At 47.8% G+C, this 23,400-nt stretch overlaps 1 protein-coding gene across 1 annotated transcript in view; it reads right to left on the minus strand.

Annotated features, from left to right (window-relative positions):
- GALNT12 (polypeptide N-acetylgalactosaminyltransferase 12) overlaps positions 1-12,937 on the minus strand; it is an 80,534-nt gene extending 67,597 nt beyond the window's left edge. Inside the window, exon 1 of the mRNA XM_063451897.1 lies at positions 12,233-12,937. Coding sequence (XP_063307967.1) covers positions 12,233-12,630 — 398 coding nt within the window. The 5' untranslated portion in view covers positions 12,631-12,937. The remainder of the gene's footprint in view (positions 1-12,232) is intronic.
- Between the last annotated feature and the right edge of the window lie 10,463 nt (positions 12,938-23,400).

A 23,400-nucleotide genomic window follows, 5' to 3' on the forward strand; every position in this document is an offset into this window, starting at 1 on the left:
TTCGGTAGGTCCCCGCTCAGAACTCAAGCTGGTTTTAGCTCATCTTGTGCCATTACAGAGAGAACATATCTGAAGCATATCAGACTGGTCCCACCCATACGGGTAGTCCAGATCCGAAATGCCAGCAAGTTCTCTCTGCACGAGAGATACAGCAACCCCAGACGATCGTTTCAGCCTTGTTAGGCATCATCAGTGAGGCATAGCTAATATCTCTCTAGGCACCGTGAGCAAGGGGTCCACGTCTGGATTACCCTTTAAACTTATGGAGAGAAAAAACGGGTCGCAAGAGTATTCTGAGAACGGACAGCAACTGAAATAGCCTGCCCTTCGGTAGGTCCCCGCTCAGAACTCAAGCTGGTTTTAGCTCATCTTGTGCCATTACAGAGAGAACATATCTGAAGCATATCAGACTGGTCCCACCCATACGGGTAGTCCAGATCCGAAATGCCAGCAAGTTCTCTCTGCACGAGAGATACAGCAACCCCAGACGATCGTTTCAGCCTTGTTAGGCATCATCAGTGAGGCATAGCTAATATCTCTCTAGGCACCGTGAGCAAGGGGTCCACGTCTGGATTACCCTTTAAACTTATGGAGAGAAAAAACGGGTCGCAAGAGTATTCTGAGAACTGACAGCAACTGAAATAGCCTGCCCTTCGGTAGGTCCCCGCTCAGAACTCAAGCTGGTTTTAGCTCATCTTGTGCCATTACAGAGAGAACATATCTGAAGCATATCAGACTGGTCCCACCCATACGGGTAGTCCAGATCCGAAATGCCAGCAAGTTCTCTCTGCACGAGAGATACAGCAACCCCAGACGATCGTTTCAGCCTTGTTAGGCATCATCAGTGAGGCATAGCTAATATCTCTCTAGGCACCGTGAGCAAGGGGTCCACGTCTGGATTACCCTTTAAACTTATGGAGAGAAAAAACGGGTCGCAAGAGTATTCTGAGAACGGACAGCAACTGAAATAGCCTGCCCTTCGGTAGGTCCCCGCTCAGAACTCAAGCTGGTTTTAGCTCATCTTGTGCCATTACAGAGAGAACATATCTGAAGCATATCAGACTGGTCCCACCCATACGGGTAGTCCAGATCCGAAATGCCAGCAAGTTCTCTCTGCACGAGAGATACAGCAACCCCAGACGATCGTTTCAGCCTTGTTAGGCATCATCAGTGAGGCATAGCTAATATCTCTCTAGGCACCGTGAGCAAGGGGTCCACGTCTGGATTACCCTTTAAACTTATGGAGAGAAAAAACGGGTCGCAAGAGTATTCTGAGAACGGACAGCAACTGAAATAGCCTGCCCTTCGGTAGGTCCCCGCTCAGAACTCAAGCTGGTTTTAGCTCATCTTGTGCCATTACAGAGAGAACATATCTGAAGCATATCAGACTGGTCCCACCCATACGGGTAGTCCAGATCCGAAATGCCAGCAAGTTCTCTCTGCACGAGAGATACAGCAACCCCAGACGATCGTTTCAGCCTTGTTAGGCATCATCAGTGAGGCATAGCTAATATCTCTCTAGGCACCGTGAGATATGTTCTCTCTGTAATGGCACAAGATGAGCTAAAACCAGCTTGAGTTCTGAGCGGGGACCTACCGAAGGGCAGGCTATTTCAGTTGCTGTCCGTTCTCAGAATACTCTTGCGACCCGTTTTTTCTCTCCATAAGTTTAAAGGGTAATCCAGACGTGGACCCCTTGCTCACGGTGCCTAGAGAGATATTAGCTATGCCTCACTGATGATGCCTAACAAGGCTGAAACGATCGTCTGGGGTTGCTGTATCTCTCGTGCAGAGAGAACTTGCTGGCATTTCGGATCTGGACTACCCGTATGGGTGGGACCAGTCTGATATGCTTCAGATATGTTCTCTCTGTAATGGCACAAGATGAGCTAAAACCAGCTTGAGTTCTGAGCCGGGACCTACCGAAGGGCAGGCTATTTCAGTTGCTGTCCGTTCTCAGAATACTCTTGCGACCCGTTTTTTCTCTGGATAATTATCCAGAAAGATATAAGAGTATCACTATTACCAATGTATGACAAGTATCTTCTTCTAGACAGTAAACTCGTTTGAGCAGGGTCCTCGTTTACCTATTGTTTATGTAACATTTTGTAATTGTCTAATTTGTTGTTCAATAAATATTGTAAAGTGCTGCGGAATAAGTTGGCGCTATATAAATACCAAAAATAATATTTAGAATTGGCAAACTTATATAGGTCTGCAAAGGGGTTTTGTCCCCATCAAATTTTTATTTTTATTTTTTTTATTTTTTAAAGTCCCCTATATCAGGCAGCATGAACAACAGTAGACGTACATAGGCCTGGTTCATCAATTTTCCAATTCAAGTGAATGGGAGCCCTGGTACTAGCTAAGTAATAACTGTTTTTTTATGTGGATACCAGACTGACTAATTATCCTAGGAGATATTCAAAGCAGGAATTTTCTGATGTTGAATCTTTACTTAATATTTTTACTATGTGCTGTATTATGTAAAATGCATAAAATAAGTGGTAACTCAGACAATGTGTGCAATGTCAAAATTATATTTCATTCTCGAAGCAGGTGTTGGTACTTCTGCTTGCTATATTCAGCAAAGACAGAAAATAGGTGCGGAAATATCCATTTACAATTCATATCCTCTAAAACCACCCATGTCAAACTCAAAGGCTAACACAGGTGAAATAAACCAGGTTTAAGTTTATGTGGGCTGCAAAACAACAAAGACATAGAAACGTAGGTTTATTTAGGAAATTACATTATAAAAAAAAGTTGCCTAACTGACACTGGATGTCCTCACACTCATAGGGCTTCAAAGAAAACAAGAGCGAATTTATTTTAAGGAGAGGTGCATTTGCATTTGCATATAACCAATGTTTCATTCCGACTACCTTGACATATCAAGAAACATTTGGTAACGGGACTAAAATGGTGAATGTATGCTGTTGCACAGCTGTAATAAACAAATTACATTATCTTGTTGATTTTTTTTTTTTAAATTCTTTATTTTTAAAAGATTTTTGTTTTATGGGGTGGGGGTACAGAAAAGAAAACGAGGGGTTTAAAATTTGTAGTACAAATTTCACAAAACATACATGTAATTTTTGCGATAGACAAACAGTTCAAGTGTGTATATCATATAACTGTTGGTGGTTTCCACCTGTTTTAGTTGCAAATAAACAATTTCTACCTTCTGGTCGATATCTTTTGTATCTGGGGATTGGGGTGGGGTACAGAAATGAAAAAAGGGGGGGGGGTAGGGAACCTATTCCTTAACTTTGCGTCTCTAGCATTGTTCCGGTAATGTTTCCTTGCATTGTTTGTGTTTTGTAACCAATATTGGGGGTGTCGTTCCCATAGACTATTTAACACATTTTCAACTCAACCTAAATAACATACAGTTATGTGACTTTGTAGCGTTATGATGAGCAGTAGTTAACCTTTGCTAGGTGTAGGGGGGGGGGACATCACTCAGGGGTGGGGTATGTTTTATTTTTGGGGGGTCCCCTGTTTTGGGGTGTCTAGAGGGGTAGTGGGGGGGGGGGGTTGAGGGGTGGGGGCGTAGGCGTCCCTGACATCTGGGTTGGGTGATTGTTCGTTATGGACTCAGGATGTTTTAGTGGTATCAAGATTAGCCCTGTTGTGTGGTTACAAGTGAGACCGGGTTTGAGTATAGATTGATCTTACTGCCTGTATGATAGCTTTCACAGGTCTGGGGTAATTTTCGTCTGTGGTGGATGTATCACTTTGTATGTCGTTTGTGTGTTCCACATGAGTCGACCAGGTTATGGTTCTCCTGTGTACCAGTTGCCAGTCTCACGGTGTATACGCTTTCTCTGCCCTCTGTTTCCTAGGTGGCTGTGGAGGGTTCCATGAGCCACAGGTCCCATATTTTATTGCAATGTGTTGTGGTATCGTGTATGAGCGCTGATAAGTTGTCCATCGACCTGGCCTCGTTCATTTTCTTTTTAATGTCTGTGAGTGTCGGGATTGTGGGTGCACCCCAGTGGGACGCTATGGCTCTCCTAGTGGCCAAGGCTAATTTGGCTAGTAATTTGTTGTGGGCTCGCGGTGTATTTTCGAGCGGTTTGGATAATAGCCATAGCCACGGGTCCCTTGGGATATTGTCGTGTAAAACTTTTGAGGCAAGGGCCGCTACGTCTGTCCAAATTTGTGTGATGTGGGGACATTCCCACCACATGTGGTAATAAGTTCCTTTGTGGCCGCACTTCTTCCAGCATCTATCTGATGCGGATAGTCCCATTTGCTTGTGTCTTAGTGGGGTGTGGTACCAGCGCATTAGGGTTTTGTATGCCTGCTCTTTATGTGTTACACATATTGTAACCGTTGCTGTGGCTTCCCATATGGCTGACCAATCAGTGGGGTCTGCAGGGGGTCCTAGATCCCTTTCCCAAGCTGTGACATACCCTGGGGGCCGTGTCCCCGTCGTTTTGAGTAAGTGTGCGTAAGTCGTGGAGATCTGGCTTTTTTGTATGGGGGCATGTATACATGTTTGTTCGAAGGCTGTGAGTGGTGTGAGACCGGCTCGTTTGTATGTGGGGGTTTCCAGGAGGTTTTTAATTTGTAGGTATCGGAAGAAGTCGTGTGTGGTGAATGGTCTGTTTTGAGGTAGGTCTGTGAATGCAATGATTTTCTGGTTTTGGAAGAATTGGTATGTCCGTATGAGGTCATTGTCTTCGTAGTGGGTGAAGTCTTTTGGGGTCATGCCTGGTGTGAAGTGTTTGTTTCTCAGGATTGGTGTCATGGGGGAGGGGTTCGTCGTGAGTGCATGTTTTATGGAGAGTTTGTTCCAGATTGCTATGGAGGTGTCGAGTGCCGGTGTGGTGGGAGGGGGTTGTGGTCTTGCTTGTTTTGGGACCCAGATATAGAGGGAGGGGAAATCTTGGCCAAATAAGTCATGCTCAAGGTCCACCCATCTTTTCAGTCCTATGGGGGTGTGCAGTGCTTTAATCTGAGCTAGTTGAGCTGCGTGGAAATAGTGGAGGAAATGGGGTAAGCCAAGACCTCCGGATCGTGTCGGGAGGTAGAGGACGTCTCTCCGTATCCTGGCTCGTTTGTTGGCCCAGACAAAGCGGTCTATTTGTGATTGCAATAGTTTAAAGTCCTTGGCGACTACTTGGACCGGTAGTGTTTGGTATAAGTATAAGAATCTCGGGAGGAGATTCATCTTTATGCAAGCTACCCTTCCTAGCCAAGAGATGGAGTGTGATTCCCAGGTTTTGAGGTCGGCCGTTGCTTTTAGCAGTAAGGGGGAGTAATTGAGTTGGTATGTCTTGGATACGTCTACTGGTAAGTCTACACCTAGATAGTGTATGTGTGTGAGGTTGAAGTGGAACGGGTAGTCTGATTTTAGTGCGTCTAGGTCCTCTGGGGGGATTTGTACCGGGAGTGCTTCCGTCTTGTCTAGGTTAAGGCGGTAGCCTGAGACCCGTGCGTATTCTTGTATGGTGTGTAGTAGGGATGGGAGTGAGTTCCTCGGATCGGAGATGGTGAGGAGTAGGTCATCGGCATAGCCTGCCACTTTATATTCTTCGTTTCTAATGCGTACTCCTTTTATTGATGCGTCAGTGCGCAGGGTTTGGAGTAGGGGTTCTAATGAGAGGGCAAATAGGAGTGGGGAGAGGGGGCAGCCCTGTCTCGTCCCGTTGAAAATGCGGAAGGAGGGGGGCTGAGCATTTGGGATTAGGAGGTTTGCTACCGGTGTGGAGTACAGGACTTCTAGTGCGTTTAGAATTGTGTCCGGGAATCGGAATTTGTGCAGGGTGGCAAAAAGGAATGGCCATAACAGTCGGTCAAATGCCTTTTCGGCGTCTAGGGATAGGAATAGGGTGGGAATTTGTCGGTGAGATGTCGTCCATAGGAGGTCGAAGGTTCGTCTTGTGTTGTCGTATGCCTGTCTAAGGGGTATGAAGCCCACCTGGTCTGGGTGGATAAGTTTGTGTACGTGGGGGTTGATCCTGTCCGCAAGTAATTTTGTTAGTAGCTTTACGTCTACGTTTAGTAAGGATATCGGTCTGTAGTGGCTTGGATCTAGGTGGGTTTTGTTAGGTTTGGGGAGAAGGCATACATTTGCTCTTAGGATGTCGGGGGGTATGGGGTGTCCTTGTAATATTGCGTTAAAGAGGTTGCAGAGGTGGGGGAGAAGGATGGCGGGGAAAGTTTTGTAATATAGTCCTGTAAAACCGTCCGGGCCTGGGCTTTTATTTGGTTTGGTATTTTTGATGGTTTTTGCAATTTCTTCGATGGTGACTGGTTCACTTATTTTGGCTATTGCTTCCGCTTTTAAGGCTGGTAGGGGTATTTTTTTTAGGTATTCGTCTATGGATCGTCTGGTCTTGTCGGGGTCTAGTCGGGTGTTGGGGCTGTGGTCGTATAGCGTGGAGAAATATTTTTGGAAGACCTCCCCGATCTGAGTTGGTGCTTGGTGTTTGGTGCCGTCTGGTGATTGTATTGTGTCTATTCGCTTATGGTCGGCCCTGCGTTTCAGTTTCCTGGCAAGTAGGGTGTCGGCTTTGTTAGATTTTTCATAATAGGTTTGTTTGGTCCATTGCATGGCTTTGTGTGTGTCTTTTGTCATAAAGTCCTTGATTTTGGATCGGCATTCTGTGATTTCTTTGAGAATGTCTTGTGTGGGGTTTTGTTTGTGGCTCGTTTCCAGGGATCGGAGGTTTGTGAGGGCTGTAGTTAACTCTGCTAGTTGGGTTTTTTTCAGATGTGATGCTAGGCTTATAAATTTCCCTCTCAGGACCGTCTTATGGGCAGCCCATAGTATGCCTGGTGAGGATGCTGTGGGTGCATTCAGTGTGAAGTAGTTTGTCAGTTCCGTGTGTATTGCCTCTGTTATTTGTGGGTTGTGTAGTAGCGTGGGGTTAAGTTTCCAGGACCAAGGTCTAGCTACGTCGGGGACTTTGATTGATAATGTAATGTCTGCGTGGTCTGACCACGTGATGTTGCCTATGTCAGCCGCTTGGGTCATGTGCGTGAGGGATGGTGATATCAGAAAAAGGTCAATGCGGGAGTACGAGTTGTGGGGGTGGGAATAGAATGTGTAGTCCTTAGTGGTCGGGTGGAGTATGCGCCAGACGTCTACCAGTCTCTGTCTTTGTACGAATTCCTGTAGTAGTTTGTCCATCTTGGTTGTTGTGTTTTGATGTGTCCGGGTTCGTCTTCTGTCCACTGTAGGTGACAGTGTGGCGTTGAAGTCGCCTCCTACGATTTTGAGGTGGCCTGGGGTTAGAGCTAGGTGGGCTTGGAATGTGTCCCAGAACTCTTTATTTGGGGTGTGTGGCGCATATAGTGAAGTTATGGCGTAGCGGGTGTGTCCTGCTTGGCCTGTGATCGTGAGGAATCTACCTTGTGGGTCTTTGAGTATTTGTTTTATGTTGAGGGGGCAAGTTTTTCTCAGTAGGATAGCCACTCCGTTTTGTTTGGTCATGGGGGAGTTTGCTGTGTAGTACTCTCTGTAGTGTCTGCTAGTAAGGGGGAATGGTTTGGATTGTGTGAAATGGGTTTCTTGTAAAAGAATTATGTCTGCGTTGGTACGGTTTGCCCATCTCATTAGTTTGTGTCTCTTTGCGGGGTTATTGAGTCCTTTGCAGTTGATAGATACGCATGTCAGTTTGGTGTTCATGGCGTCTTGGTGTGTGTGGGGTGGGTCGGTGGGTGGGAGGTGAGTGTGGGTCCGGGGTGGAAGGGTTATCTGTTCCGTTGTTGGCTGTTGAGTGTGAAGAGTCGGGTCTTTGAGTGAGTGAGGTCAGGGGATCGCCTTTGGGTCGGGAGGAGGGTCGGATATGTCCTGGTCTTATACCTACGCTGCCAGGTGAGGTGGGGGCGGAGGCAGAGGGGGTGTAGGTGCCCTTGTATCGGTGCAAACCTATTCCAGGTCCCTCGTGGGTGTTCTATGGGCCTGTTGGAGATGGAAGCGGGTTTGGTCGCTTGTTACCAGGTGGATGTAGTTAAGGGTAGGATGTGTGAGTTGAGTCGGAGGAGTCTGGAAGGGGTAGAACCTCGCTTCCCGTCCTCTCCGAGCCATGGGTGTGTTACCTTGATCGTTTTCTTTTGGCGGGTCATTGTGGCCCGGTGACTGGGGTTGCGTTTAGGAGGAGGCCTCGGCATGGCCGGGTGTGTAAAGGCGGAATAGGTTCTGCGGATCTGTGGAGAGAGTGTAAATATCGTTAGGCTTTGTTATCAGACGAGGGGTGAGCTGAGGTGGCTGGGGGTCCCTGGTGGGTGGTACCCTGGGTTGTCCTTTATGTTGTAGGCTTTACGCCTGAGTGGTGATTGTGCGTTAGTAATCTCTGAGGGGGGGACCCCCTGTGCTGGTGTATTTTGTGTACCTTTACTCTAGGTTGTGTCTCCCTTGGTACTATCACAGGTGGGGTGAGCTTGAGGAGTGTAACCGTATAAAAGTTACACGGTGCAACCTGTTGGGGTAGATAGTTCTTAGTCCTTATCCGGGGTTTAGCGGTAAGATCTGCTGGGTGAGAGGAGTGTCCCTTGGCTTTTGTGTCACAGTATAGAGCGAGTTATAACCTTTTGGTCCTAGTATGGGCAGGGTATTGCTAATTTTTACTCATGTCGTAGTGGATGGGGGGAACAGTGCCTCCATACTCTTGCGTCATAATATCGGAGGCGTTAAACGTCGTGTGAGATTTTTATGCTCGTGGCTCTTTGGGTGGCTGGTAGTAGAGAATAGTGGTCTTGTTGGCCCGTGGCATGTCCGCTTTTCGTGCTGGCGGGTCGTACCATGGCCTGCTGAGCATTGGGGACCTAATTTGGGCTGTATAGAAGTACCTGCCATACCCTCGCCATTTTGGCGGTTCGATGCTGTGGGGGATTGTGAAAAGAGAGAAAGGGGAGAGGGTTGTCTGTGGCCTAGTTGCAGTAGGCTTGGCCCTCTGGTCTGGCATATTTATTATGCTGGTACATCAGTCTGTTACCTCTCATATAGACTTAGTAGCAAGGGTAAGCATAAACAGTATAACAATAAGATATTTCAACATTGTAATGTAAATGGGTGTAGCTGTCTACGTCCCCGTAAGAGGCATAGCGGTAGGTTCCGCTGTAGGGAATACGTGTCTATTGACCTTTGTGCCACCGTGAAGGGGGGATAGTGATACCGCCGGATTTGAGTCCTGGCAGGGTGATTACTGGTAACAAGGGGGTCAGCGTTGTTTGGTGCCCCCGTCTCAATTGGGGGGGGGGGGAGATAGCGCCTTGTCATTTATGAGCCCTGTTACTAGTAGCGTAGTGCTACCCAGGGTAGTTGTGTTGGGCTTATTCGCGGGGTGGACTAGCGTGCCCGGGTGGCGGGTTATATCCTGGCTCTCAGGGTAGAGGGAATGTGAGGTGGGCCGTAGAGTGGTGTCCGCCAAACCCTCATCTTCCAAACGGCCCAGTATTGTGGGTGATTATTAGGGTATCTCAATAAAAAATTGGGGAGGTAGGGACGGGGATTTTCGGCTGTGCTGGTGGCTTAAGCCTTTTTCCCCCGGGTCTGGTGTGTTTTGCGTGGGGGTGCGCCAGCCTATGATTTCACATATTAAAACCTCTTAACGGGAGTGAGTATTAACAGAATAGAAAGTAAACATTAACACAATTCAACATTTCGGTCCTTTAAGGTATACAGGCCTGAGTCCTTGTAGGGTTTACAGCGGTATGGTCCACTGGATAGAGAGAAAGTCTACGGGCCGTGAACGTTTTGATCAAGTCCCAGTGGCCTGGTTTTCAGTCCCGGTTGTCGGTGGGGGCCCATTCCTTGTTTGGTGTCGGTGCGATGGGTGAGGGCGGTTGGTCGCGTTGGCCTCTCTGATTTCGCTGTTGTTGCGTCGGTCTCTTGGCGGTGCTACGGTGGCGAGCTGTAGTCCCAGGGCCGCTGCAAAGTCCTCCATGGCCGTTGGGTGATGTAGGACATGCTCCTGTTCTCCAATGCGTACTTGGAGTTTGAAGGGGTGGCCCCACCGGTATCTTAGCCCTTGTTGTGTCAGGGCCACTGTAAGGGGTTTTAAGTCTCTTCTCTTCCTCAATGTTGTAGGGGCTAGGTCCTGGAAGAAGGCTAGTGTGTGATTCCCATGCTTTGGTTGTGTTGTTCTGGCCGCCGCCATGATTTTTTCCTTTGTGGCAAAGTGTAAGAGGCGTACTATCACGTCTCGGGGGACTGATGGGTTGAGGGCTGCTGGTCTCAGGGCCCTGTGTGCCCTGTCTATCTCCCTGTCTTGGTCTGAGGAGTGTGGGAGTAAGGATCTGAATAGATCTTGCAGTGTGGGTAAGATGGCGTCAGTGTCCACAGTCTCTGGCATACCTCTTATTCTGATGTTGTTCCTGCGTGAACGGTTATTTAGATCTTCAAGGCTGTCTTCCAGAAATTGCACTTTATCACTTAGATAATAGATGTCTTGTTTATGCTGGGTGGTGTTCGCTTTAATTTGTGTGATGTCGGTTTCTGCCTGGGTGGTGCGGTCGTTGAGGGCCTCGATTTCTCCTTTTAGGCCTGAGATGTGTCGCTCCAGTTCTGCAGCCGTGTGTGCCTTTATGTCTGCCGTGGCGTCTTGCAGCATTTGGCGGAGGTCGGCTTTGGTGAGCGGCTCTCGTGGTGTGCGGTAGGTTGTTGATGTGTCTCTGTCAGGGGCTTCACTTTCGTCGGTTTCTGCCCCGGATTCTTGGGCCTCTTGTGACAAAGATGGCCGCCCGTGTTCCCTGGTGGCTCGGAACATCGAGGCCACTGTTAAGGGGGTGTCCTTTTTTTTTTTGGTGCCTCCCATAGCGATGTTGTGTGGGGGGTTCACTGGCAAGTGTGTACCCCTGAATTTGGAAGCAGATTGTCGGATAAAGGTGCCGATGTTAGCTGATTATGGCTCGTGGACGGGAGAGCTCAGGCTTCACACGTCTTTCTCCATTGGCGTCCAGGCTCCGCCCCCATCTTGTTGATTTTTAAGTCCTATGAGTGTGTTTTTCACTTTGGCTTAGATCATCAAACTTGATGATCTCAGCCAATCCAATGCTTTCCCATAGGAAAGCATTGGGAGGCTATATGTGTGGCAAAAAGCTGCGCGGCTAATCAGGATCTCCTTTGGACGCGTTCAGCACCTCCATGGAGACCCACTCTAATACATTACCACCCCCCCCCCTTTCTAAAACACTGCCCCCAAATCCAAATAAACTGCCCATCCTCCCAGCACACAAACTGAATCCCTCCCTCCCCAATTTAATACACTGCCCTCCGCCCAAATTAATACACTGCCCCCCTACCTCCCTCAAATTAATACACTGCCCCCTACCTCAAATTAAATACACTGGCGCCCTCCTCCCCCCAATTTAATGCACTGGCCCCCTTCTCCCCCCAATTTAATACACTGCCCCCTCCCTCCCTCAAATTAATACAATGCCCTCCTCTCCCCAAATCAATACACTGCCTCCCTCCCCCAAATCAATACACTGCCCCCTCCGTACCTTCCCCAAATCAATACACTGCCCCCCTCCCTCACTCCCCCAAATTAATACACTGCCCCCCTCCCTCCCTCAAATCAATACACTGCCCCCCCTTCCTCTCTCAAATCAATACTCCCCAATTTAACATACTACACAGGAAGGTCTCCCAAGCCCCTCTTCCACTACCTTAAGATGAGCCGCCTGTCCTCCAGTTCCAGCCCTGCTCTTCTCTGCTCAAGCGAGCCAGACACTCCTCTGGCACTGCGAGCAGGAGGTAAGGGGAAGTGGCTGGCCTGCGGGAGCACGCGATTGATCGCAGCCACAAGACAAAGTTGCCGCAGGGCATGCGGGCCGTAAATATATCCATTGTGGGCCGCAAGTTTGATATGCTTGCTCTAAACAAAACGCATGTACACACAAAACTGTCGCGCACAGAACAATAATCTATTAGTACAAAATATAAATAATAAAAGGAACATAAACCATAATACTTAACTGGTATCCAATCATCTTTTATTTTATAATGGCTCTTACCTGTTCTTTATAGTCATCATGTATTGGAGTATCTTTGTGCTAAATAAAAAAAAAAAATGCAATGGCACTGGTTCTTGGGCGGAACTAGATTTTGCCCACCCTCTAATAAATGCTCTCTTTTACCTTGCTCTATTGAATCTTGTGTAAATGTCATAATCTGTTGGCATGATATTACGCACCATGGCAATATTCAAGAAATCTCTTGGTACTACAAATTAATGAGTTCCCTAAGCCAAGGCATAAGAATGTGACTTACTTTGGATTCCACCTCTCCTCCAGCCGGCGATGTAGGGAGATCTTGTCACTGAGGTAGATGTTGATTTGGTGCTTCTTGATGCTCTCTTCCTCCAGTTCTTTTTCTTTCCCAAACAAGTTAAGTTTCACAGCTCGTCCAAATTCACCCAAGGCATTGGGATCCAAGGGTGGTTTTTCATACACTGGCCTCTTCAGCTGCTCATAGAATTGTGGGACCGGAGGAGCCTTGTGTACCTCCCTGCGGTCCTCCATCTCCTTGGTTTTCTCATCTCCTTTGCGCAGTGATATCAAACCCCACAGAAATAAACAAGCAATGGCCAACAGGCACAGTCCCCTCTTTCGTCTTGATGGCAACAAAAAGTTTAACAAACCCCTCCGCCTTTTACTCATCATGACCATAACTGTGTCCACACTCACACACTGACTTAGTTTGAGTTAGAAAACTGCCACCAAGTGTATCACTAGTCACTTTGGAATATAAACAGAATATGGCTATGCTTTAGTGAACACCCAATCTTTAAACCAGATATTTTAGTGTTTCATTAAGACAATTACTACACTAAAATAGCAACAGATCCTGACCATGGTGATTGTGAATGATGAATGAAGGGTGTGCCTTTGGGGTTAATTGTGTCAAGTGTAATTTAGTAAATACCAGTTGATCTAGGTTTATGTGTGGCTTTGTACTTTATATTAATACATATCTAACACATACACTTATCAAAGTGATCACACTATAAGTAAGTTAATTATTATTACTAAAATTTGCTCATTACTGGAAATATCATAAAATCAAGTGGTGAAAGAGGGCTATCTACCTTTGCTATCTATGTGTGTGTGTGTGTCTGAAAGGGTTATTATATGTGATTGCCTCAATGTGTCCTAGTAGGTCACACATTTAAAGTGAGAAAGTGCTCCATACATTGGGTCTTACTACATACATCCATTCACACACACATACACACACTAAAGTTCCTAGTTACCAGAGTGCCCGGACAGATCCACTCTCTGCTCACTCTCAGCCACAAACGAACTTCACATGTAACTCTATCCAGGATCTAGAACACAAAGTAAAACCAACTTCCTCCCCAGTTTCTTTACCTCCTCTCTCTGACTCTAAGAAAGTTTACAGTCCTGGGTCTGAGATCACACCCCCCAGCCTCGTACTGCTGAGCCTGCTGTCAGGGCTGGATTAACCCCCCGCCCGCTGTGGAAGCTGTGTGTGAGCCGTCCCAGCTTTAATGCCTCCTTTACACTAATTATCTCCCCCCTCCTCCTCCTCCTCAGCACAGTCACAGCACCTCCACTTCTTCCTCTTCCTTCTGTCACCTTATCGCTTCCCTCCAGGCCACACCCCATCCCAGCCCACTGCCCTTTTCAGTCCGAGTAAGATGTGGCACATCCTAACTACAGCTCATCTTAAAATGGTGCAGCTTACATAGCACTTGTTCCATTATATCTCTATAGTGTAAAGTCTGTCCTTAAACTGCATTATAAGTGTAATTAGTACTCTCTGTCCTGTTAAAACCAGTAAGAAAGAAAGACTTTTACCAGCTCTGTGTAAAGCAGGGTGGAGATTCTTGGTGACAAAACCATAGTTTCACAAATTATTAAATATTTAAATACTATGAATTGGTGCCCTGTTTGAATATTAATAAGAACAGGGAAATCTTCTCACACTCCTTGAACTGCAAACTGTTAAATATATTCCGCTGTAAGGTGGGTCGGGAGATTGTGAGTTGGTAGGGGGACTGTGAGGTAGGTAGAGGGACTGTGAGGTGGGTAGGGAGGTCTGTAAGTGAGTAGGGGGTCTGTATGGTGGCTAGGGGGTTGTAAGGTGGGCAGGGGGTCTGTAAGGTGGGTAGGGGGACTGTGAGGTGGGTGGAGGGACTGTGAGGTGGGTGGGGGGTCTGTATGGTGGGTAGGGGGTTGTAAAGTGGGCAATTGGTTTGTAAGGTGAGTAGGGGGGCTGTGAGTGGGTAAGGGGACTGTGAGGTGGACTGTGAGGTAGGTAGAGGGACTGTGAGGTGGGTAGGGAGGTCTGTAAGTGAGTAGGGGGTCTGTATGGTGGCTAGGGGGTTGTAAGGTGGGCAGGGGGTCTGTAAGGTGGGTAGGGGGTTGTAAGGTGGGCAGGGGGTCTGTAAGGTGGGTAGGGGGACTGTGAGGTGGGTGGAGGGACTGTGAGGTGGGTGGGGGGTCTGTATGGTGGGTAGGGGGTCTGTATGGTGGGTAGGGGGTTGTAAAGTAGGCAATTGGTTTGTAAGGTGGGTAGGGGGGCTGTGAGTGAGTAGGGGGACTGTGAGGTGGACTGTGAGGTAGGTAGAGGGACTGTGAGGTGGGTAGAGAGGTCTGTAAGTGAGTAGGGGGTCTGTATGGTGGCTAGGGGGTTGTAAGGTGGGTAGGGGGACTGTGAGGTGGGTGGAGGGACTGTGAGGTGGGTGGGGGGTCTGTATGGTGGGTAGGGGGTCTGTATGGTGGGTAGGGGGTTGTAAAGTAGGCAATTGGTTTGTAAGGTGGGTAGGGGGGCTGTGAGTGGGTAGGGGGACTGTGAGGTGGACTGTGAGGTAGGTAGAGGGACTGTGAGGTGGGTAGAGAGGTCTGTAAGTGAGTAGGGGGTCTGTATGGTGGCTAGGGGGTTGTAAGGTGGGCAGGGGTCTGTAAGGTGGGTAGTGGGGTTGTAAGGTGGGTAGGGAGACTGTGAGGTGGGTGGAGGGACTGTGAGGTGGGTGGGGGGTCTGTATGGTGGGTAGGGGGTCTGTATGGTGGGTAGGGGGTTGTAAAGTGGGCAATTGGTTTGTAAGGTGGGTAGGGGGGCTGTGGTAGGTAGGGTGCTGTATCGTGGGTAAGGACACACACACATACATACTTATACACTTTTTTTTTAAATCCACCCAGCCTCCCTACATTTGGGAGAACTGGGTGGATTCTTTTTTTTTTTTTACCTGGGGTCCAGTGGGGCTGCTGGCTGGTCTGTGCGTGCAGTTAAGGTCCAGGCGGGTGGCCAAGGGATCGCTGATATGTGAGCACTCCCTGCTCAGCTCCCTCGCGCTCTGCAGAGTGATGGTGGGAGCCGGAATATTACATCATATACCGGCTCCCGGCATCACTCTGCGGCACGCAAGGGAGCTGAGCAGGGAGAGCTCACAGATCAGCGCTCCCTCGCCGCCCGTCTGCCCGTGAGGCTAACAAGGCAAATGCCTCATGGGCAAACAAGTCCTACAGGACTACAAAAGGGAACGGCGTTCCTGCTGTGGAAAAAGTGCAGTAACGCCATTCCCACACATTCCTGTAGGACTCGAGCATTGATACAAACATATACACACACAGACAAACGGACACACGTACAGATCAACACATATACAAAGACACATGCGGATACACAGAGACATGCAGATACACAGGCACACAGATAGATACGCAGACACACATACATACACATGCACATACACACAAAAGACACACAGATACCTATGCAAATAAATTCCCATACACACTGATATACAAACAGACATACATATATACATACAGACAAACAGGTACACACACAGACACACATACAGGCGCACATATATGCGTACAGGCACACATATATGCGTACAGGCATACAGACACACATGCACGCACACAGATACACATACAGGCACACAAATTCACATGCAGACACACAGATACATATACAGACACAGAGATCCACATACAGACCCACATTCACATGCAGACACAAAGATTCACATACAGACACACATATTTACATACAGACACATATATCTAAATACAGATACATAGATAGATACACAAACAGACAAACATGCAAAAAGTTATTTTTTTTAGTCAAACAAATCCACTGCAGTAGAGGTGGAACCGCTATTAAAGGCAAACTATAGTGCCAGGAAAACAAACTTGTTTTCTTGGTACTATAGCTTCCCCCTTTGTCAAGCCCTCCCTTCCCCCCCGGTGCAGAAGGGGCTAATAACCCCTTCTGTCACTTACCTTGGTCCAACGCCATTGTCCCTTGGTGCTGGCTCAGCCCCGCCCACAGTTCTCCCCCGCCGACATCCGCCAGTGGGGGAGAACTAATGCGCATGCTGCGCTCCCATTAGGATCTCCCCATAGCATTGAAAATTTCCTTTCTGGAAGTACTCATGCATAGCGTGATAGCGTGAGGACGTCCAGCGTCGTTTAGACGACCAAAGGCCTTCTAAGAACCCGGAGGTCCCTCTAGTGGCAGCCACTAAAGGAAGACTTAACCCTAGCAGGCAATTATTACAGTTTATAAAAACTGAAAAATTATATGCTCAAGGTTAAGGGTGATGGGAGTTGGCACCCAGACCGCTTCAATTAACTGAAGTGGTCTGGGTGCCTACAGTGTCCCTTCAAACTCTTGCTATTTTAAAAATTCTCAACCCACCAAATTATGTTCTTAAATGACCATTTCAGACACATAAAGCACTTTCGCTCCTCTTTTTTTTCAGTTTACAAAAAAGTGCAATAAAAATTGGCACTTTTATAAATTAACCTGATAACACCTCCTGGTGCTCAATCAGGTAACATGTCCTGTTACTTCCTGGTTTGGTTAGCTCACTTGCCTTGCAAAGACTTCTCATTCATCTGCATTGGGACGTCTGTGATTGGACAACCACAGAATGTCTGAGTGATGGATGAAGAGAAGGGTTTGTAAAGGCCGCTGTAACGGATCACCTGGCACCCCGACTGAGTACCTCCGTTAAAGGATGCTCCTAGTGCTTCCTGAGGACTCCAAGCACTCTGGCAGACACCATAATCACCGAATCCAAGAAACCTTTAAATTCTCCCAAGAGTATGAATGCTGTAGACCATTGAATAGGAACCATACGAATAGGCTTGTACCCCTAGCAGTCAACTGGAACAGCATACAATAAATCCTTCCCCCAATAATGAGACGACACATCACTTTGAGGTTAAAACAGGAACTCTGGACTGGCTCATCCAGCCTGGCTTTTATTACACTAATCCACATACAGGCCACACCCAGGGGGAGGCATAAAATAACCAATCACATACATGGTTCAGCCCACACATCCCCTCCCCTCAGATAACATTAAACTCAATTATCCGGTACACTTTTTCAGCCAAGTTCTGGATGTACCCCAAAACCCGGGGGTACACCTTTAAATCCAGCATCGCTGGATAGCCCTTATTCAGGGGGACAACATATCCAAAATTCAAGTAATTCGGATGAATGGTTCGTGAGATATGGGGTTCCAAAGATTTGACCGACCGCATGGGTAAAGTATCCGAAAACAGTTCCATGTGTTTTGGCCCTGCGGTCGGTCACAAACAAGGGAATGAAAACAGGCAAATTGCCTGTGTTATAGAGCCTGGAGAGGGTTTGAATGAATTCCCTTGTTTGTGGGGTTCTTTCTACCGAACGGCGGGTCATTCGGTAGTTTCCATACGAATTTCTGGAAGTATGGAGGTCTCAGCGGTGTTTGCCTAGTCAAGTGTCCGATTTTAGTTCCAGACACTCGACGGCAAAACACCGCTGTTCGGTAGTTTAAGATGGCCGCCGCCACGTGTTTGTTTCCCGAATGGCGGCCACCCAGAGGACAAAGAATACATTACACTGATTGCCAATTACCCGTTTGCAACATTGTTGCAAACTGTAATTGGAGGCACACTTATTCCTGGGTGGTCTGGTTGTTCGGTAGTTTCACTCAATATAATAAATGGAGGGATTCTACCGAACAATCAGTTGAATGCTGCATACATATCCCAGGTTAAACTTAATACACATATAATATTACAGGCAGTACACTAGAACATGCTTCACAGTCTTAAAGGGACAGTAGTCCCAAAAGTCCCAATGTGTCCATAGATGCTGTTAAAAGGGCCAGTAGCAGCGATATACAGTACAATATGCCCAAATATAAATCTTTAAGTGTACCAATTTTCCAGGGGCCATAGTCAGCAGGTAAGAGGCAGGCAGCCAGGCCCCTCCAATGTCCAGTGGCGAGGTGGGTTCCGCCACAGCCGCAAACAAGAGATCTGCAGCTTATAAAAGCTGTTTTTAGATATACCCTAATGAAAAAAAATGCATAATTAAATGTATGCATGCTTTTATTAGATGTATGTCTACTAAATAGTGATTTATTTATTTTAAAAGGGGGTGGCAGTGGAGTGTCTCTTTAAGTGAATAGACAACTGGACGTATTTTACTGCTACATTGCTTGTGTACATGGTGTTTTTTTTACAAAGCAACCAATGTATTACTGCATTGCAAAATTCAGGCATAATGTGCAAAGCTGTGAGGCGTTTTCAATTCAATAATAATGTTTCAAACACTTTCAGTATTTGTTTAACTGTGAAAATAGTGCTTAAAAAGCCTGAATTTTTCAATAAATATATGTAAATTCTAGTAATGCAAACATTCATCAGTCTTCAAATTATGTTATTCGATGGCTCTTTGAGGAACTGACATACTGAATCCCCCCAACCCCACTGTGCAAATGAAATTAGTTCTCTGGATGTATTATGCAAAGCATTGGTACTGAAAATTAATATATAAAAGAATATAAGTTGGCAGGTCTGATTCGGAGACAGAGTGGGTGGGTGTGGTGCCAGCAGATGGGCATGTTCATGATATAAGTAACAACTTTCCCACCCATATAGAGGGATATCATCCAGAAAAGCATGCATGACAGGCTAATAATTAAATAAATGGTGGCAGCGCATTTGTGTACCAAAAAATGTGTAAAACCAATAACCACTTCACAGTATATAATATGATAGTAAATAGATATACGTATACCCTGTGTAGGATATTTCCAGATGTCACCATAGGATAAAATGCTTACATAGGGCAATACAGTCTCTACCCTACCTAATATCTTATACACAATTAATAAAAAACTTTATTACATCCCACTCACATTTTTCAGACCCTGTGTATAAGTGGCTCAGGTAAAACAGCACAAGTGGGATAAAGTCTTTCCTGGTATGGATCCTCCTATATAATGTCCTCCCGAGATAAAAGTGACAAGCACCAAGTTTGAATTTGATATAGCAATTTATTTAAAAATTAACTTTAAAATTATAAATTTATGTAATCAAGGTGTAGCAACACGTTTATATCCATAGGAGGGCAGGGCCTGATGGGACCTTCAAGCGGAATGGACGTGTAGTGAGAGTTCCTCATCTAATTCTGCTACAGTTGTGTATCATAACCATTGGGTTTATGGTTCAGCCCACGTGGGCAGCACAACACAAGATCCGAGTGTATTGTACACTGAGGAGGAGGATGAGGGTGTTGGGGAAAGGTACACACGCCCCTTAGCCTTATTGGCAAGACGTGGGTACGAACATACCTCCTAATGCTCCATCTTTTGTAATGAGTACGGATGTTTTGCCCATGTAGGCGGCAGAATGTATATTATCCATTGAGGATAAGGCGTGTGTTTAGTAGTTATGCACATATCCTTCAACTCTATTGAGAGGTGTTCACACGCCCCCAAACCTTATTGGAATGGCACCGGCATCATCATCACACCTCCTAATACTTCATCCATTATGTTTAGGATGATTGGTCCACGTGGTCGACAGGAGGTACGGCTCAAATATACTATACGCTGAGGAGGAGGGGTGAGTTAGGAAGTTGCATAACCTTCCCCCAACTGTATTGAAGGCGGGAAAGCAACACACACCTTCAAACTTCCCATTGGTCATCTTGGAGGTAAGTCCAACCTACTTCCTCTTTAAAAAGCAGCAGAGTAAGGCAAACTGCTTACATGCCTCAGACGAAGGTGCTTTAGCAGCGCCGAAACGCTCATCCGGCTTCTTTTCTATTTTTCTTTTAAACTCACTGCACACTTGACTTTAGCACTCATGGAAATTTTGTGAGGGATTTTGGAGAAATCTATGTTAGGGTAGAACTCTCTCCAATACATTATTATACGTAGAAAATGAAAAGAATTAACCTAGGGCCAAAATTTAGATATCACAAGGTAGAGGGCACAAAAAAGGGGGGTAACCCCTAAATGGTGAATATCATTGAGAATAAACAAAAAAAGAAAAAGAAAAAAATGCCATTCTACCTGTGTATGATTTACTGAGAAGATTATAGGCTTAAAAAGTAACTTTTAGGGGGCGTGGCCTGGACGCCGGACGAGATGGCGGCGTGAAACGAGGGCTCCCTCCAGGCTCACAGCTAAAACCCGCTAAACAAGCACTAAACATCGGAAAAATGGGGAAAAACACCAAGCAACAGCAGGCTGCCTCAACCACCGGCACACCGAGGAACTCTCAACCGGCAGGTATGCGCCAATACCTTACTACCCCGGCCGACCACACCGCACAGGCCTCCTGCGGCGCAGAAGCCTCGGGCCTACCACGCCTGTCCTCACCGCAGGGCGAACACTCACAACAGGTACAGCCCGGAATTAATCCACCCCAGGCCCAGTTCCAGCCAGACTGGGTAGCACTAATTAGCAGCTTACCCACTAAAGCCGACTTAAAAGAGGCCAACACGGCACTACATAACTCCTTAAAGGGTGAACTTCAAGCCCTAAGAGAGGACATACAGGGAATCCATCACAAGCTAAACAAACTGGAGGCAGAGTGTGACCAAGTAGTGGCAGCGCAAAATACAGCCGCAGATATCATACAGAAGCAAGCAGCCCAAATCCGCCAAATGGCCCTCCACGTTGAAGACCTGGATAACAGAGGGAGGCGGCAAAACATAAGAATTAGGGGCCTACCAGAAGATCTAGACCAAACTGCCCCAATACGTGACACCCTAACTGAAATATTTAACTCCCTCCTGCAGAGGCCAACCGAGACGCCCATCATCTTTGTCAGGGCCCACAGAGCCCTCCGACCTAGGGGACCTCCAGATTCCCCCCCTAGGGATGTTATCTGCTGCCTACACCACTTTCAAGAAAAGGAAGACATCCTGAGAAGCGCTAGGGACAAGAAACAAGTCTCACATAATGGCCACGACATACAGCTATACCCTGATTTATCGCCGGCAACATTGGCGTACAGGCGGGCCATGCGCCCACTCACACACGTGCTACAGGCCAACCGGATCAGATACCGCTGGAACTTCCCAACAGGACTTCAAATCGCCACACCGACTGGCCCTCTCACGGCGAGGAAAGAAGAAGATCTAGGGGACCTCATGAAGGAACTACAACTACCCCCACTACACATGACTTGGCCGGACCCACTGGCCTTCTATAACTTTGCTCCTGAGACACACCGCCAGGCACAGCAACCTCCCAGAACCCGGAGGACGAGGCAACAGGCTACTCGTCCCTCGGGAGCCAACGCATAAGAAGACAACCGCAACCCTCCACCTCCGGACCCCACGGGAGACCGACCGCAACCAAGCTCACAGTCGCCCACCCCCGCTTCAAGAGACTAAAGATACCCCGCACGTCTGAAACGCAAGTATACAGCCCAACGGGCGATAGACACTCAGAACTTACAGGGCCACAGGGAACTAGAGACACAGGCGGACATGTTCTGCCCGCAGAGTATAAAGGACAATGCGATACCAGGACATTGCTCCGGACTCCAGATTCCACCACTTAGCTGAATAGTCAGGGACAACAGGGTCCAACTGGGGAGGGCCACTATTGGGAAGAGAACAAGCTCGCAAACTTATCCAACCTTAGATGGCATAACACAGGGCGGCCCCGTATCCCGGCTGGGCCCCACCGCCGGAGCCCGCCCGACCTGTGACGAACCTCGGGGAGCAGGCGGGGGGCTCCGCTGGTGGGGCACACCTGGGAGGGGAGGAACAAACGACCAAACTCTGTAGAGCAGACGATGAGTAGACGGGTGATACGGAAGACCCAGAAGGGGGGATTGCAAGAATATCTGCTTTATGAATGTGGGAAGGGGACGGGGCCAACAAAGGGCATGCACCCTGGTGATCATCCTCTTAGCATAGCCAAACCACCCGTACTGCTTCCCTACTAAAACCGCCCTGGGTCTCAGACACCCATAATTCGGTCCCAACCTTCCACACGCATAGACCCAGTCGGGGGTGCCACTCACGACACGAGATAGAGAGGCCCAGAACCTCGAGCACTACCTGACCCAGACGGCCTTGTTATGTTCAATCACCGGGTGGGGGAATTGTGTGGGTTTTGGGGGAGGGGGGGGGGCGAAATGTACACGATCTAGTGAAGTTTACAAACTGTTTAGAACTGTTTAGACCTGTTTTCACCTGTTGTGATATGTAACCTGTTATACCACTGCTATATTAATGCGACCTTATTACAAATGACAGACCAGCCACACGCTGACTTAAGGCACTCAACGACACGCACCCATACAGGCCTTAAGGCCACTACACCCCGAGGCGGGGACGACAGAAACGCACATATCAAACGAACAAAGACGAGCCACATAGGGAAGCCACGTGACCCGACGCGCCACAGGGACACCGACTCGACACACCGGACGCCCAACCGACGCCCTACAGGGAGGCGCCAACCAGGTAACGAACCGCCCACTGACACCTCTGGAGGTGCGGTGGAGTGAGGCTCACCGACGCCTATACCTCATCGTCATTAGGTAGTGACGAGACTCCCGGAGGCACTTTCACACCTCCACCACTCACCCTTCCACCCGAACCCCCATACCACCTCCATCCCCACCCTAACACCCACTCCTCTGACCGTACCCTCCCCGACACACCCGAGACTCGACGTGCCTACCCGACAGACAGAGACCGCGGACGGAGACACCCCCCTTAAACCCGTCCGGACACGGACCGACCACACGACATGACGCTGACTCCCGACCAACTACGTGTCCTCACAATAAATGCTAAAGGACTGAACAAACCGGAAAAGAGGACGGGGGCCCTACGAGACTTCCACAGACACAGGGCCTCAATAGTCATGATTCAGGAAACCCATTTCAAAAAAGGGACAAGACCCAAACTAACAAACCATCACTATAGCCAAGGGTATTACAGCGACTACCATGGCGGTAAGGCCAGGGGGACAGCGATACTCCTTCACAAAAGGCTGCCGTTCCAGGAGGGGGGATGCATGACCGACGACGAAGGTCGATACCTGTTCCTCAAAGGGACAATTGCGGGACACCAATACACGTTCGCAAGCATCTATGCACCAAACAAACAACAAGCGCGCTTTCTCAAACAGACACTACGCAAGC

Source organism: Pelobates fuscus, chromosome 4 (assembly GCF_036172605.1).
Source record: "Pelobates fuscus isolate aPelFus1 chromosome 4, aPelFus1.pri, whole genome shotgun sequence".
In the NCBI taxonomy this organism is placed as follows: Eukaryota; Metazoa; Chordata; class Amphibia; order Anura; family Pelobatidae; genus Pelobates; species Pelobates fuscus.